The 16,172-nt window shown below is 39.8% G+C and overlaps 1 protein-coding gene across 1 annotated transcript in view; it reads right to left on the bottom strand.

The window, feature by feature from the left end:
• Positions 1 to 7,932, bottom strand: part of GUCA1C (guanylate cyclase activator 1C) — a 35,906-nt gene extending 27,974 nt beyond the window's left edge. Inside the window, exon 1 of the mRNA XM_062572491.1 lies at positions 7,729 to 7,932. Within this exon, the coding sequence (XP_062428475.1) occupies positions 7,729 to 7,932 (204 nt within the window). The remainder of the gene's footprint in view (positions 1 to 7,728) is intronic.
• Positions 7,933 to 16,172: the final 8,240 nt, after the last annotated feature.

Genomic DNA, 16,172 nt, shown 5'->3' on the forward strand with positions numbered 1-16,172 from the left:
CTCCTTGATGTTTTGTCTTTCCCAACACTAACAGACACTGAGCAACTTGCATCTCCTAGTGGCTCCAGTTAGGATTACAGTTACTTGTTGCAGCTGCTGAATAACGCCTTTGTGTTTAATGGTTTCTCTGTCTGTGGGAAATGTAGACTTGGCTCTCTCTGCAGTACTACACTTTTTTCTTTTTCTTTCTTTCTTTCTTTTTTTTTTTTATTTCTTCTCCCTTCTGGAGGCCATTACCTACTTGTCTTATTCCTGTCTATTCCTACTTTTTGGCTCTACTTTTTTCATTACACTTCTGGCTTCTTTCCCATTATCCTTTACAAGAAATAGCACTATCTTTCTTCAGATTTCTGATCTTCTACACAATAACTCAAGTCTATCTTCTCTCTGCTGCTCTGCTTTAAAAGTTGCTTTCTTTTAGAGAGCAGGCAAGGAACAAAAATAGCTGTATTATTATTTTGCAAACTTTTTAAATAATAGTAAAAATAATGATAATAAAGAGAAAAAGAAAATTTAGATTCATTGCAGCTGTCCAAAACATGTAGCTCTGAAGAGAATTTGCTTTGGAGAGGGTGGAAAAGAAGAAGTACAGGCAAAAAATACTCACAAAGCTTTCCAGTAGTGAAAGGTAGGGAACATGAGTATTTTAAGACTCTTGTCTAGGAACTGCAAAACCACCACAAACCTCTTAATGATCTCTGCAGGTCTGCATGAGGTAGAAGGAGAAATGGTGAGGGCTCTCCCCATCCCAGATCTGCTTGAACGTTAGCAGGCTCCACGATTTTGAATGTTCCCCTGAACCATGAAATGGTGCTGCTGCACTTTATTTGGAGGACTTTGCCTTCAGCCCCTTGGAAAATATGGAGCGTTGTAAATGCTGCAAAATGCTCATAATGTATATGACAACTCTAGCACAGGAAGAATTAGTTCCTGAGATAACTGGTGTTAGTATGTGCCAAGAAGTGTTCATCCTACTGAAGGAGGATTATATGCAAACAGACCATATGAGTATAACATTAGTTTTGAAAACAAATGTTCTGATAATCTCCCACACGAACTGTCAGATTAAAGTCAAAAATCAGTAAAATTCACACACAGGAATCTGAAAGTTGTTCCAAAAGTATGTAAAACAGAGCTAAGGAAGGAGGCTTTTCTGCTAAAGGCATTTGTGATTCTTTCTTCCATTAAAAATGCATGCTTTGTATTTGACTTATCTATGCTATCTCAACCAAGCCGGAGATAACTGCTTTCCATATGGTCTTAAAGCAAAAAGAACCAGAAATACTTTCTTATTCCTTTCATCCTGAAACAATAAGAGCATGGCGGGGGTGGAGGAACAGGACACTGAAATGTAATTATATAACTTCATACGTATAATCTGCTTAATGTGCACTCTGTTCACACAGTCTCGGTGAGGGCTATACAATCTTAATGATGGGTACTCAGATAATACAGGGATAGAAATTTGAGTATTTGAAGTATGGCTCTTTCAATATCACATAAAGTGGAGGTTTATAAGGACACCTTCAGTGATTTCAGGTTCAGGGAGTAGCCTGTGGCCCACCAAAGTCTGTTAGTTGCTGGAAATCTCATATCCTGAATGCCAAAGGTATGCTAGAAGAGGTTATGTCCCAAATTCTTTTCCTCATCCAGCAATGTCAAAGATTTGGCACTGATTTTATCATCATAGCAGCTGACAAAATCTGATCCTCCAACAGAAGAAGAATAACACATAGACTTTATAGAAAATGTTCCTAACCCTGCAATTCTTAATCTCTGTGAAACCTAGAAGTAAAATTGCATTATAGTGGACTATATAGTGTGAACAATAATGACTTCTTGCATCCCTAAACCTTACAACACTTCAGAGGGTTTAGGAACATTGACTTATGTGATGTTTCTTTCACAAACAGATTAAAAATTATGTTTCTTTGTTCTGTTAAGAAAGAGCTAAATAATTTCTATTGACCAAAGCAGGTAGGTTGTTATCACACCAAAGCATACAGGAAGAAAGAGCACATGTGGTCCACCTAACCCTGTGAAGAGATGAGTCATCTTGAAATTAGATCCTTTGGCTCTGCTGAGCATAGAAAGGAGCTTGAGCTGGACTTCTCTAGCAAGACCAGAGTCCAGAAGACAAATGTGCTATGACTGTACTATACACAGGTAAGGTTTTAGAAGCAAGTTTACTCATAAAGCAAACATTTAAGAATAGGCAAACCACCAAATTTAGACTGCCTTCATAAATCTAGAAGCTACTTAGTGAAAAACTAAGATTATTTTCTTATAATTCATAGCAGCAAAACACACTAACGTGGTTTGCCAGTTATAAAGCCATCAGACATAGTTATTTGGCTTAAATGCCTCATGAAAAATCTCTCTAGAAAAATCTCTCAAAATAGAAGTGCACCTGAGTAGCGAACAGTTTACTTCAACTCAAATTTTAAAGAGTGAGAGACAGTTAGGAGCAGGTCCTTTTTCTAACATTATTCCATGCAATCTCATGATGTTCCCACAGGAGAGCTTCTTGCCCCACAGTACTGTGGATGGTAAATGACTTGCATGTTTTCAAAGGAACTGGACAAATCCATAGCAGAAAAACTCATTTAAAGTTATTCGATACAAAGTCATCACAATTAGCTCTGGAGATGTAAGCCACAAATTCATGGAAACTGGAAGAGTATTCTGGGCAAGCACTGCTGCATAGTTGCCCTGCCCTTATATTTTTCCTATGGCATCTACCATTGGCCACAATATGAGGCTAGATGTGCTTTTAATTTTGCTTGGTAAATCTGTTTTTTCATTTAAAACAAATGTATAGTAAGGCACTTGGGACTACAAAAAACTTCTGTATCACATGCAAACTTAATATCTAATCTACTAGAATGCACCACTCCATATGTTCTCTTCTCAACACTCAAGACCAAATCTTCAGTAAATATAAACTGTTCAAGTGCAACTGAGATGGATTCGGGATATGATTCACTTGCAAGGAAGCACATATATGTTTGCCTTTCAAAATGGGAGGGCATGTGCCTTTCAGTTCAGCAATGGAGAACTGAGACGTTGTGGAACAGAACAGGGAATGGATGACTGTCATTCACCTTGACTCTGGCCAAGGCCTTTGACGTAGTCTCTGTAAGAACGGATTTACCAAGTGAAATTAGAATTGGTGAGATATGGACTGGATAAATGGATGACAAAGGGGGTAGGAAGGCATCTGGGCTGTTGGGCTCCAAGGGTCATGATCAGCAATACAAAGTCCAGCTGGTAGCTGGCTACTAGTGGCATCCCAAAAGGTTCAATACTGGGGCCAGTACTGTTTTATGTCTTTGTTAGTGACCCAGATGATGGGATCAAGTGCACTCTCAGCAATTAAGTAGAAGACACCAACCTTGGTGGAGCAGTGGACTGGGGCAGGACTGCCTTTCAGGTGGACCTGGAGGGGCTGGAGAAACAGTCTGACAGCACTCTTCTGGTTTTCAGCACAAACACTGCATCCTGCCCTTGAGCTGGGATGACCCCATGCAGCAGCTGGAAAACAGTTTTGCAGAAACAGACCTGGAGTCCTAGTGACCAGCAAATTGCACACAAGACAGCTGTGTGCCCTTGGAGTGAAGGCAACCAACCACATGCAGGGCTGCATTAGCATGAGTGTTGCCAGCCCGTTGAGGGAAGTGCTCCTTCCCCTCTATCTGGCATGGGTGAGACCACCCCTGTAACACTAGTCCAGTTTGGGGCTCCCCAAAGGGAGATCAGCTGTACTGAAGCAAGCCACTGAGCTACTTAGGGGCTGGAGTCCAGGGCATGGGAGGAGAGGCTGCAAGAGCAGGCTCCTTCAGCTGGGAAGAGGAAAGGCTGAGAGGAGCCCCTTTTGCTGCCTGCAACTGCCTCCTGGACAAGCATAGAGAAGACAGAGCCAGACTGTTTCCAGAGATGTGAGACAAGTACAAACTGGAATGTGGGAAATTCCGACTCAATGTAAGGAAAAAATTCCCTCTATGAGTGAGGCTGGATACTGGAGCAGGTGCCAAGAAAGGTTGAGGAAACTCATTGTTGGGAGATGGTTGAAACTTGACTAGAGGAGGCCCTGAGCAGCCTGGTCTATCTGGACATGCTTTGAGCAAGTGTTTGACTAGATGACCTCCATTCTGCAATTCCATGAATATCAGGGCTGAAACCTTTCTGGGGTTCTTCTCTTCATTGCTCAGACATTACTTTGGTTAGAAAAGTGTCCATATAGTCAGAATGATCAAATACAATGTGAGGATATGGTTACTGAGAAAGCCTGTACCAAGCCATAAAAATCCCATATGCTTTACTCTTGGATGGCTAGAAAGCCAACAGATCACTCTTTCTTACTTAAAATTCGTTTCCTGAGCCTGTCTGCAGTCCCATCAAACAGCTTCACAGGAAACCTATGTTACAACAGAAAAATATACACATCATATCAAACTAAACAGAGTCAGGGTGAATCCCAGAGTAGAAGCTTATAAAATCCCAGGCATATGGCTTAAAAGATCCTGCCTGTCATTTACCACAGGCTTTACATTGAGGCTCTCACAAGGCTTTACTCAAGGCAAAGGAGAAATAAAACTGAGCTGCAGCTCATCCAGATGCTGTGTGTTATGTCTGAAACTTGTAGTTATATCATTATCATTTAATTAAAAAGTTAGACTTTTCTTTTAACAAAAAAAGGAAAAAGACATTCAGGTAAAACATTCTAGTTCAGCAAATTCATTTCTCTAAGCATTCCATCTTTTTCAGCCACTAAATTATACAAGCAGATTGGACAAGGGGAAAAACTTGACAGCATTTTATCTGAGAGTAGAGGCCACATTTTTTCATACGATCACTGGCTGTAAAAGGATACTGACTGTACAGTCTCAAGTATATGGCTGCTCTAAACATACCATTCCAATTCTGCCTTCTAAATAACTTTTCCTGGACTTTCTGCTGCAACAGCTCAATTAAGAAAATATACAATAAAATCAATGCCTCCGATTACAGTAGCTAATGCAGAAATGTTAAAAACATCTTGCAAAACAGGAAAGGAGCATCAGATCTTTAGCTGGAAACTCATTATTAAATAATTAAGTTATAAACCTGGCATAACAGTTTTACAGTGGATTTTATGAAGCCCTGAAGGCCAAATTGTTGTTTAATTTCTTTAAAATGGGGGGAAGGCTTCCAAAGGGGTAAAACATTGAAACATCTTTTTCTATCTAACATGGAACATTAATTAAACAAGCTCTACTGGGAACAGCGAAACAAAAGCAGCGTAGATTTGTACCAGCTTTGTCTTTGTCTCCTAAATCTCGTCGCTCTGGTACCTTGGCTCACCCTGTATCCTCAGCAGGCAAAAGAAAACAAATGCCTGATTATTTGCCAGCCAGCTGCTGCCTTAAACAATGAATAAAAGCTGAATTGTGCTGGACTGGAGCAGTCATTCTGGGTGTATCCCTGTTACCCAGCTGCCAATTTTCGTGAACCTTTTAGGAATTAGGTATCTGAAATTCCTATACCTTCAAATTTGGTTGAAATGCACCAATTGATTAAAAAGTTGTGAGGTGACAGGAGAAGGGGATCAGAGACTGATGGATGGGACCACCTAACAGCCTGTTACATGTGTATATGTCTGACTTGTGTGTGATCTGCATATAACTTAAGTTGAAGACATAGCTCCCAGCTGATAACTGGGCTGACCTTGGCCAAATAATATTTTTTCTTATAGAAAGGTACTCTAAATAACTTATAAACAGAAAAGCACTCTTCACAGCTTTAACCTGTTAGATCATGATGCTCAAAGGGTATAAAAAAGACATCAGACATCAGCATCTATACACACATTCTTGATATTAAAACTATTATAAAAAACTGAAGAAAACCATTACACTTTTAAATATACTTAATATTACAAGGTCTACAAACTGTCAAGAAAGGCGAGCAGGGTACGATGGGAAAGACTAACTGTACCCTGCCAGGCTGTGATTGAGCTTATTCTGCTCCAGCTCGCTGTACTTGATGTTCCACGTACCAAGTAGAAGAGACACTTGGAAAATCTATAGATCAACATCAACAGGAGAAACAAGTTCTCCTGGGTACTACTGAGCAAAGCTGCTCTCAGGGGAGCTCAGACACTGTCCACATGCAGAACTTAAGAACGTAAACACTGATACAGTTTTACTGGGGAGCACAATGCACGAGTACCTTATTTGTTAATTGAAAAAAACCACAATAAAGTGACAACTCCATCCCAGTCAGATTTCATTTTAACGGACTTGAGGTTTGCTGGCCAACTTAGCCAGCAGTAAGCGTGTAATTAGCACACTTACCGAGTTACGTGATACTACTTAATCTCATTGCAGCATATTTAATCATCTAATAACTGTCTGGAAAGAAAACACCATACACCACATGTGGAATATCATTTTATAGGAACAGTACTTGAAATTGTTTTAAAAAGAGAATTATGTAATACCAAAAAAGACTAGCTAAATTTTAGGGGAAAATTAGCATAACAAGAATACTTTATATAACCAAAGTACTGGCTCTGGAAATTCTTAGGCTACTGGGCATCATGTAAGGAATTAAATGTTGAATGTACAAAGGATGTACACATGATATCATCCACTTTCAGCAAATGAAAAAGGAAAAGCAGTGAATCAAATATAATTAATTTTCATAACAGACAACAGAAAGGTCATTTCTAGAGATTGAAACTATCTGGAATAGTTCTGTGCACAGTTTGGATCATCAGTTTTAATCTCCTGCTAAAGTCATACATGTAATAACACATTTTTCATTACTCTCTGAATTCATTGAAGTCAATGGCATGGATAGAGAGCACTAATGCTTTCTTTTTTTAACAGGTTTTTGTACCAGCATGGGGCCACATGTTCCTTCAGTTGAAAGCTGACTTTGAGTGTTGGGGTGGAATTGACAATTCAACCTGAACCTTCTTTCAGTCAAGGGCAAACACAGCTATTGGAATTGCGTACGACAATTTCTTTTGCAGTACTTGATAAGGAAGCGATAATTTGGCTCAAGGGAGAAATAACAGGGCATGGTCTTCTGGATGGGTCTCATGGCTGAAAAACTTGTATGAACACTGAGGAAGAATGAGAGACAGCAATGCCAGTAATAGTCATTGGATGCCTTCAGGTTCATCTGGGACATTAAGCAGTAAAACTAGGATGAGAAATCAAAACGAGACAGACGTGTCTTTGGAAAAGGGGGATTGATTGATACCAGACTAAGCCATGCAAGGTGCTCAGAACAAATGCCGAAATACTTCATTTGGTGAGAGGAAGCATCATACTGTTTCTGTGTTGTGTATTCCTTAAGCTTTAATATCTGTGGAGCCAGGCAAACACTTACGGCTTAAAAAAAAAAAAAAAAAAAAAAAAAAAAATCACGATCAGGGTTATGTAAATAAAACTTCCAAAACATTACAAAATTGGAAATAATAACAGAAATTCAGGCTTCAATGATGAGAAACTATTCAACATGTATTAGAATGACTGTATACAATTTTCAGAAGGGCAAAATTTACTAGGAAAAGCATTCGAAGTTGTTTGTTGGCCATTCACATTTTTTTTTGCCAGCTATTCAGTCATCTCTGAATTGCCTCCATCACCTCAGCATTATCAGAGCTTTGAGATGTGCTATCCATAGATCAAATGATACAGCCATAAGAAAGCCGTGCAGTTAAGAATGAACTCTTACCTTATTCATGTCAAATGTGTGAAATACTTGTTCAACGTAATTGTTAGCTTCTGGAGTAAGTCCATGCAGATCCAGGACATGCTTAAATTCATGCAGACAAAGCTGTCCAGATGGGCACTCCTTCATGAATTTAGTGTACCAGTGATGAATTTCCAAGGCATTAATATCATCCGCTGATCCAGCGGCACCCATAGTGTCAAACATTCCCAAATCCCTTTTTCAGTATTTATTCATCCAAATGCTCATTCTCCTTTGCTCTAGTTGCTGCCCAACAACAATCATTTGAACACCAACTCTGCTTCTGAGAGCTACGTTAAACCTCTTACAGATCACTACAGATATAGACTAAGTAAATATAGCATCTTGGCAAGATTACCAGTACCCAGTTTTAGAGCAGCAAGGTTTTATCTGTTGATTATGGTCTTTACACCCAGCCTGTTCTCAGAGCCTCAGCACAGCGTGAGGACAAATGATGCCGCTGCAGATGGTGGCCCAATTTGCACCAGCGTCTACAGTGCTGAAGTTATGTAAATTGTCTGCCTATTGGATAAGCAACATAGATTTTGAGGATAGCTGCTAAACCTTTTTGTAATTCACAAGGATCTAACTAAACCTCCAGCCCAAATGTCCTTTCAACATTGCAGGGGCTACATGTATAATGGTAATGCACATACATATTACAGTAGCTTGCACAGCATATTGGCACTCTTAATGGTAGACTGAGTTGCAATGGCTTTCCCTTCCCACCATGTCTTTCCCGGAACAAAACCCACAAAGATAGGCTGCTACCATTCTCAAGTGAAGTCTCTCAGAACATGTCCTCTGTCCTCCTTTTAATACATGAATACATTTTGGACAGCTGCCTTGCAGCCCAAACGTGTGCTCTCTGACTTCTCATTTTTATTACTTCTTTATATACCATGGTTCAGATCTTTGCTTGCAGACATTATGGGCCAAACCTGCAGCATGATTTGACTTAGACAACCTGAAAGAACTTAAAGCAGATATCCACTAAACCCAAAACATACTCTGCTGTCCTTAGACAGCAGTCGTACAAGCGTTTGAGTCTGGCATAAGCTAATAGTGTCCTAAAGCTGTTCCCCCACTGCCACTGCTTGTTCAGTCCCATGCCTTCCCTTAGGCCAGCAGGAGTGTTTGCATGGTTGTACTTGGGAACAATTGTTAAGAACTAGCCCAGGTAAAAGCTTGCAATAAATAAAATACTAAAAAATGGTTAGCTTTAAACAAAAATATTTAAATTTTGCATTGACTGGTCTCACAAAACTTTGAGACGTACAGACAGCGGGCATGGAAAAGGGTGGCAAGCAGCTGAGTGAGTGCAAGACTGCTTCTTTTGGTGGCTGAGACTGTGGAAACTTATAATGTAATACTATAACATCTATACTTTATAGCAGTATATAGCTGTTTACAATCTTACTGTATTTTTAAGTCCTATTGTATGAACTATGGCACACACAAGCTGCTGGAATGTAAAAATATGGTTGTTATGATTAAGAACGACCTACCATAAAGATGTAGTTTCACCTCTGAGATCGTAGTGGGGCCTCCAAAGAGAAAAGGTGAGCACAAACCAGCTAGTATTTCTACTTTGCTCCATAGGTTCAGCTGCCCACAGAGGCCCATGTAGAACTGCTCGGGCTGCATGAGCCGGATGTCCTTCTGGATGAGGCTCTGGCATAGTTAATCACAGAAGTGGTATCGACAGCCAAGAGACACAAATCTCTCACAATTTGGAGCTCGAAACTATAAACAAGCCTTATAATCCTGTGATCGCATCTGATTTTCAAGTGACAGGGCAGTAGAGCGGCTGCACTTCTGCCAGGTGGGCACAGCGAGGGCAGCGTGGCAGGACCTGGGCTGAGCTACCCCAGTGGGCTTTGACGCGTGTGGAGGGTGAGGGTAGCCAGTGTGCCACAGTGTGCAGGCTCACGCAGTCACCTGGGGTTTAATTCTTAAGACAGCTGAAGGGCTTTGACACTCAAATCATGTAAGATCTGAATTGCAAAATACTTCTCGGAAGTGCGTGCAAGCCCCCACTGTGGAGGGCAGCAGGGCTGCAGCAAACTAGGCTGCCCCCAGAGAGGACTTTCTGCGTGTACTAATGGCACAAACCAGCCTGCAGCCGCTCAGGACAGTGCTGCTGTGGGGGAAAACATGTCTGGGTGTCTGGAGGACTCAGGTAGCAACACACACGGTAGCTGTTATTAATAAGGGATTTTTCTAAGCTGCGGTCTTTCCTTGCAGCCCTTCCAAGAGTCTCTACAGAGCAACAGTAGCTGTCTGCTAACGTGCTACCTGATACGGGATCACCGTCTTCAGTACTGAGAAGCAGCAGGGTTTACCTGGGTAAAATACTGAATAAAACGGGAGTACATCCCTAAATGTGTGAACTGCCATTTGGAAATGCTCTGCTTGAAAATATCAATGATGGGCAAAGATTTGCTGATTCTCTAGAAAGCAACTGTATTAATAATACAAATGCAATAAGTAATAAGCAAGCAACAAGTATTTATAATAAGCAAGAAGAGCATACAAAGGAGAAGTAACTTGCAGAAGCAATCTTCAATCTTTTATCTTTGTTGATCAAATCAGAATTTTCAATAGCTATTATTTTGAAATAGCAATGCAGAATTTTTCAAGTATATACCTGCCAAGTTTATGCTTCAGGGAAACAGAGTAAGTGTTTTACAACTCATGTGATTTAGCCTTTTATTTTTCCAGAAATAACAAGAGCATTCAAAAGAAAAAAAACAAAGGCTTCAAATTCCAGAAGCCAAGAGCATTTTTTTTAAATACAAGAACTGAATATAAGAGTTCACAGTAATTTTTGAATATTGTTATTTTCAAATGTGTTTCCGAACACTGTAACAGCATAAATATGAATATCGAAGACTAAGCCATCTCAGTCCTTGAAAACGTACTTCCTTCATATAACATGGAAGGATCTCCTACCTCTGTTGTGTTTGTCCTTACAGAATACAAGATTAACATGGCAAAGAAATCTGCATTTTGTTTAAGTAACTCTCCAAGATAATCACCAATCTGTTCCAAATCATCTATATGAGGAATCTGAAAAAAATTAAATTTTACAGTGTAACATTTGACAGAATAAACAAACAAGACATGCTTATTGGCAAAAAGTCAGAATTGGAAAAGAAGTAAGACAGAAGACTCATATGATTAGAAGAAGCAGTGCAACAATCCAGAATAAAATGGGTGCGTGGAAATAGAATTAAGCACAGGTAGGAGAGGAAATTACTTCCAAAGGAGTTCTCACAGACCATGTTTCTATTAGGAGTGCTGTATAGGTGAATTATAATGGTGAAGTATATGCAGATTAGAATGGTTATGCTGGAAAAAACAGTTAAAAAAAAAAAAAAAAACAGTTTAATACTACCACTCTGAGGAAAACTGACTTCTCTAGTTAAAGCATAATTTTCGTAGAATTTTATCTGCACACTCAGGTGAGTCAGGGATTGGATTTCTTCACACACATGACCCTACAAGCAAAGTCCTGAAAACAGAAATGGAGTGAGGGAGAATGCAGAATAAAGCAGAGGTGGTGATGAAATTGCATGCTGGGTAATAAAAGCAGTGTAATAAAAAGGAAGAAAAAATGCTAGAAGAGGAAAAGAAACATGGACGAGAAAAGCCGGCAGGAATTTGAGAAGACAAGACCTTACAAGAAAGGATGAAAAAAAAAAAGAATTTGTTTTCATGCATCAGGGTGGAAAAGAGATTTTAATCCCAGAGAGTTCCTCCTGCCCAGCATCAGCAGCTGTACGTAGAAACCCATTGCCTGAATAGTGGCTGTGAACCACATGCTTAGTTTCCTCTGAACATGGTGAGAAAAGGGCCAGGTCACCTGGAGTCTCTCAGCATGGTACCAGGTGACACCTGCACTTAGACCAGCATGGTGCATTGGAAGTGACTCAAGATTACTAGCAGAGGTTATAAAACAAAGGTCCTTGAGGCTCTCAAGAATTGTGTCTGGAGACTTTGAGTCCTCTTTTTGCAGTGCTATGAAATACGTGAGAAAAACGTAATGAAGGAGTTCTAACCTAAAAATTACAGGCAGTGAGGTCCATGATATCAAGGCAAGAGACGTCAACAGCTTTTTTTATGGACAAGCTTCAAGGCACTAAGCTTTTCCCCCACAGCAAAATTCTTACCGAGACTCTTAAGTGTTATATATTAGCACCATCAGTCTCTGCAATGCATGGGAATAACATGTGGACTTTAAGGCCATAGAGAGCCTGCGCCGCTTTGAATTTTTATCTGATCCCTTGGCTAGAGTGACAGGCAACAATCTTAACTGTGGTCGTAAAAATAGCAGATCACCGATCCAAAAAGTCTCGTTTTCCTTTGAAAAGGAAAGACAGCCTTAGGAGAGGCTCCCAGGGACTCTTTGAAATAGTCCTGGGAAACGATTAGCGACAGAATCGCTCAGAAGTTTTAAAGAACAAACTCTCGCATCCTTACAACGTGGAGCTAATTGCCACAAGGCGGCATGGAGGCCACAAGTATATATGGGTTCAAAAGGCAGTTAGACAATTTCACAGAGGAAAAGCCCACTAAACCCCTGTACTGAACTTGTTATCTGCTTGAGAAGACACTGGTTGCTCGAAGCAGGGCGGGTGACCAGGGTACCCTTTCCCCAGGCATATCCTATGAGCTGTAGGCGGCGACAGGATGCTGGACCAGAAGAGCTTTTGCTCTGACTAGTGAAGTATAGCTATTCTTATATTCCAGGCGTGATGCAAAGAATATTTAATTGGCTTATCTCTATTCACCTGCTGCTCAGACTGAGGGAAACAAAGAGCAATGATTTTGGAGAAATGACGTTATTTCTGAAGATGGTCCTGTCTTAGATTGATGTCTAGAGACAAAGCAAGGCAAAGCCAGTTTATTTTGAATTTGCACATTTATTAGAAATGCCTTGAAATCTTTTTCTTTTCTTAAGGTTTTACTTGCATCTTCCCATTATTTTTTTCACAGAGGCTTAGTGCTTCTTTGCTGCGATGCTTTCTGCTGTAATTTGCCTATAAACTTTTTAGCGTAATCATATGTGAAAATATGCAACTCTGAATAGACAGGAATAAACCTGTAAAGTAGTGACTTATTATTGTCTTATGCACTACCTCTGCTCTCAAAAGGGGGAAAGTTATATATATGCAGAAATCTGCCTGCTACCAGAACTAGGATGCTTACAGGGACAAAAATCAGGTGCCACTGATGTCACCTATTAAAAAGACAAAAATCGTAAGAGTTGTGATAACCGTTTGATCATCTCCTTGGTGTAGGCTATTAACCTGTAATTCCACTTACATTAATTGGGTTTTTTTAGTTCTTATTAGTTAATTTGCAGTGGTTCTTATAAACTTTATTACATGCCTCTGGAAATTAGTTCTGTAAGCTCCTTCTGAATCACTGGTAAGGCTACATAGGTAATATCCTAGTTCTACTAAAGCCGTTTATAAAAAGTATTAAGGTGCCATCATTGTTTTCCTGCAACTGGCTTATGCAACACTTTATCTTAAAATCAGCTCAAACCATCTCCTTTACCCTACAATAATGGGGAAAAGGAAATAAGAAAAGTAATAAAAGCTTCAGAAGGATATTAAACATCATGAAATAGTTTCATTAAAGCCTTTTGCTTAATTTTATAACCAATGTCTATAAAATGATTACATAACCTATAGTTGAAGACCACACACAGCATACTCAGCATCACCAGGCTCAAAAAGCCACCTTGCATTTGATAAACAGGCTGTAATTCAATTTGACAGCAGTAGTCACATCTGATCTGTCAGTCCTAGCTGGGACAGAGTCTGGATTTGGGGATTATCCAAGCGGAGTGATTAGCGCTCAGGGCCTGGGTCACCCTAGCACCTCCCACATCCCCACGGAGCTGCTGGGTGCAGAGGGAGCAGGCTCAGCTCAAACACCCCAAGGCCCCATCTCCCTGGCTCCCATGATCCATCTGCATGTCTACATGGGTGCCCACCAAAACGGGCCATGTTTTTCTTCTTCACTATCCATCATTGAACTGGGGTGTCGTTTAACTCATGAAAGTGCTTCAGGAATTCTGCCGCCTTTTCCCCAGGCTGCTAAGTTCTGCTTGGACAGTTAAGATGGCAACTCCTTTGCTGCAGGTCCACTTTGTAGGTGCGGCAAGCGAGAGCCTAAGTTTTTCCTTGCCAAAATACTCTTTTGTAACCTAAAGAGACTGGTTTGTTTTCTCATGCCTAAAGGTAACACTGCACCTCCCCCCCCCTTAAAATACATTTATGCCAAAAACTACTATACATACACATTTATACTTGGACAATACAGTCAACAGTAACAGAGTTGGAAAGAATTCAGGTGATTTCAGGAACTTCCTTTATAGCCTGCCTTAAAAGTTTTATCTGAACCTGTGCAGAGGCCAGCCAAATGCCAGCCTTTTACAATAGTGAGGTCAGAGCAAAAACGCTGGGAAGTGTTTTTTTTTTTTTGTTTGTTTGTTTGTTTTTTTCCTTCTCATTTTTATCAGAGAAGGACCCCAAAGAGTTGACAGTAAGATTTACTAAAAGGGTAGGAAAAAGAGAGCAAAGAAGAAACTGATGAGATTTTTATCTCACTATCGGCTTTCTGCATTACAGCCTGAGAGGTAATATATAAAAGTAAAACCAGCATGGAATTTAATGTAAAATAAAGATATAGGGAAAATGTTCCACCCTTTATACTTTGTATTCCTCAAGAGATATTTCATCACTACTCTGTTATGCAGCATTAACTATGCTGCAAAGTTATCTCAACGCTGCAGCAATCTCAAAGATAGTCCCTGATTGCTAGAACTCTTAACAAATTTCAAGATATTAAAACATATCAGCAGGCACAACATTTATTCTAGTGCTGTTTGACTGGATATTGATAGCAAGAAATTCTGTGTTTCAGTCTAAAAAATTGGAAGAAAATACTTTTTAGATAACCTACTCTACACTAAAAAGTTACAGTTGATGTGAGTGGAAAGGCACAAGTTCAGTGCTTTTTAAAAAAGAACATATGGCCTAAAAGTTGCTTAATCAGCACATGCAATTAAAATGAAGGCACAGGAAATCTGGTAGAGTTTAGAAAGTAAAGATTAGTGTTTCCAGACAATTGCTGATGTATTACAGATGCCTTTTTTTTTTGCTTTTTTTTTTTTTTTTTTTTTTTGCGTTTTAAGCCATTTTCATCATCATGCAACAGATCAGCACATCAGCATTCACTGTTGAGGAGTAAACCACTTGAACGCTAAGCTCAAATCTCTGATAAATTTGATTCAGTCTTGCAATAAGTATTTGAAAAGAAATAAGGGGGGGGGGAGAAAGTGATTTTCATTCCAAAACTGTCTGAAGGCTTAATTCATAAAAAGAAGAGTGTTCTCTAGCTTAAGAAGTGGAAGTTACCTATGCAGCTTGTGACACCAGGTAGGTTCCTCAGCCACTGTCCTCAGGTGCAAATAGAAGCTTCAGCTGGTCGGCTAGTTTCATTACTTTGCATTTTAAGGAAGGCTCTGATCTATCCCAAACTTTTGTGTTCTTAAACACCAATATCCACTGAAGTGGAAAAAGATCCAGGAAGATATGGGCTGAAGGGAAAAACTTGCCATTCTACAAGTCACGTGTTCAACATGTATTTAGAGTGGCAACAGTGAGCATGAACATTTTATCAAATTCTTTCCCCTGGCAGATATGGTGGGGGATGGGGAGAGAGGGAATTACTGCAGGTTAATTTACTTGCAAGACCAAGTCTCATCCTTTAAAAAGGAATCACAGTGAAATTTGTGAACTATTTTTGACAGCAAGAGCTGCCTGCATGAGCCTGGAAAGCTGAGCTGGAATGGACTCCATTTGCTTCTCTCGCAGTTCGTGAAGATCACCGCACTGATCTCATTTGCTGAGGACATGAGATAAACTTTCTGGCGTATTGCCTGCAAAGCCGAACAGGTACTCCGAGATCAACCACTCCTGTTTTGCACTGGGCACTAGTAAGTCTAAGGCCAAATCTTCCAGCCTCTCTTCAAAGAAACTGAACTATTTACACAAACAAAAAACTCTTGCATTAAGTGACCTAAATTCTTCCTGTATTAGTGCTTTTGATGGTCTTGAGTGCCACAATGTTTTAAGAGAATAACTGAAAGCTGAACTTGAGTTTTCTGAATTGGGCTTAACCTTTTTGTTCACTGTGCATAATTTGAGAAGGCTCTCTGGAGGATTAAATGTACTTCAGTTAATAAATTTAAGAATATAAATCAAAGAATTCTCTTTTCCTTAGAAAGTAGCATACACAATGAATAATTACTTCTATCTTACGGTATATCAGCTTAGAATATAAATGAATTTTATATAATAGCTTTTACTTGGCTACAGCACAATTCTGACTTCTTTAATTGTTCA

The sequence above is a fragment of the Rhea pennata genome, chromosome 1 (genome assembly GCF_028389875.1).
Source record: "Rhea pennata isolate bPtePen1 chromosome 1, bPtePen1.pri, whole genome shotgun sequence".
Taxonomy (NCBI): domain Eukaryota; kingdom Metazoa; phylum Chordata; class Aves; order Rheiformes; family Rheidae; genus Rhea; species Rhea pennata.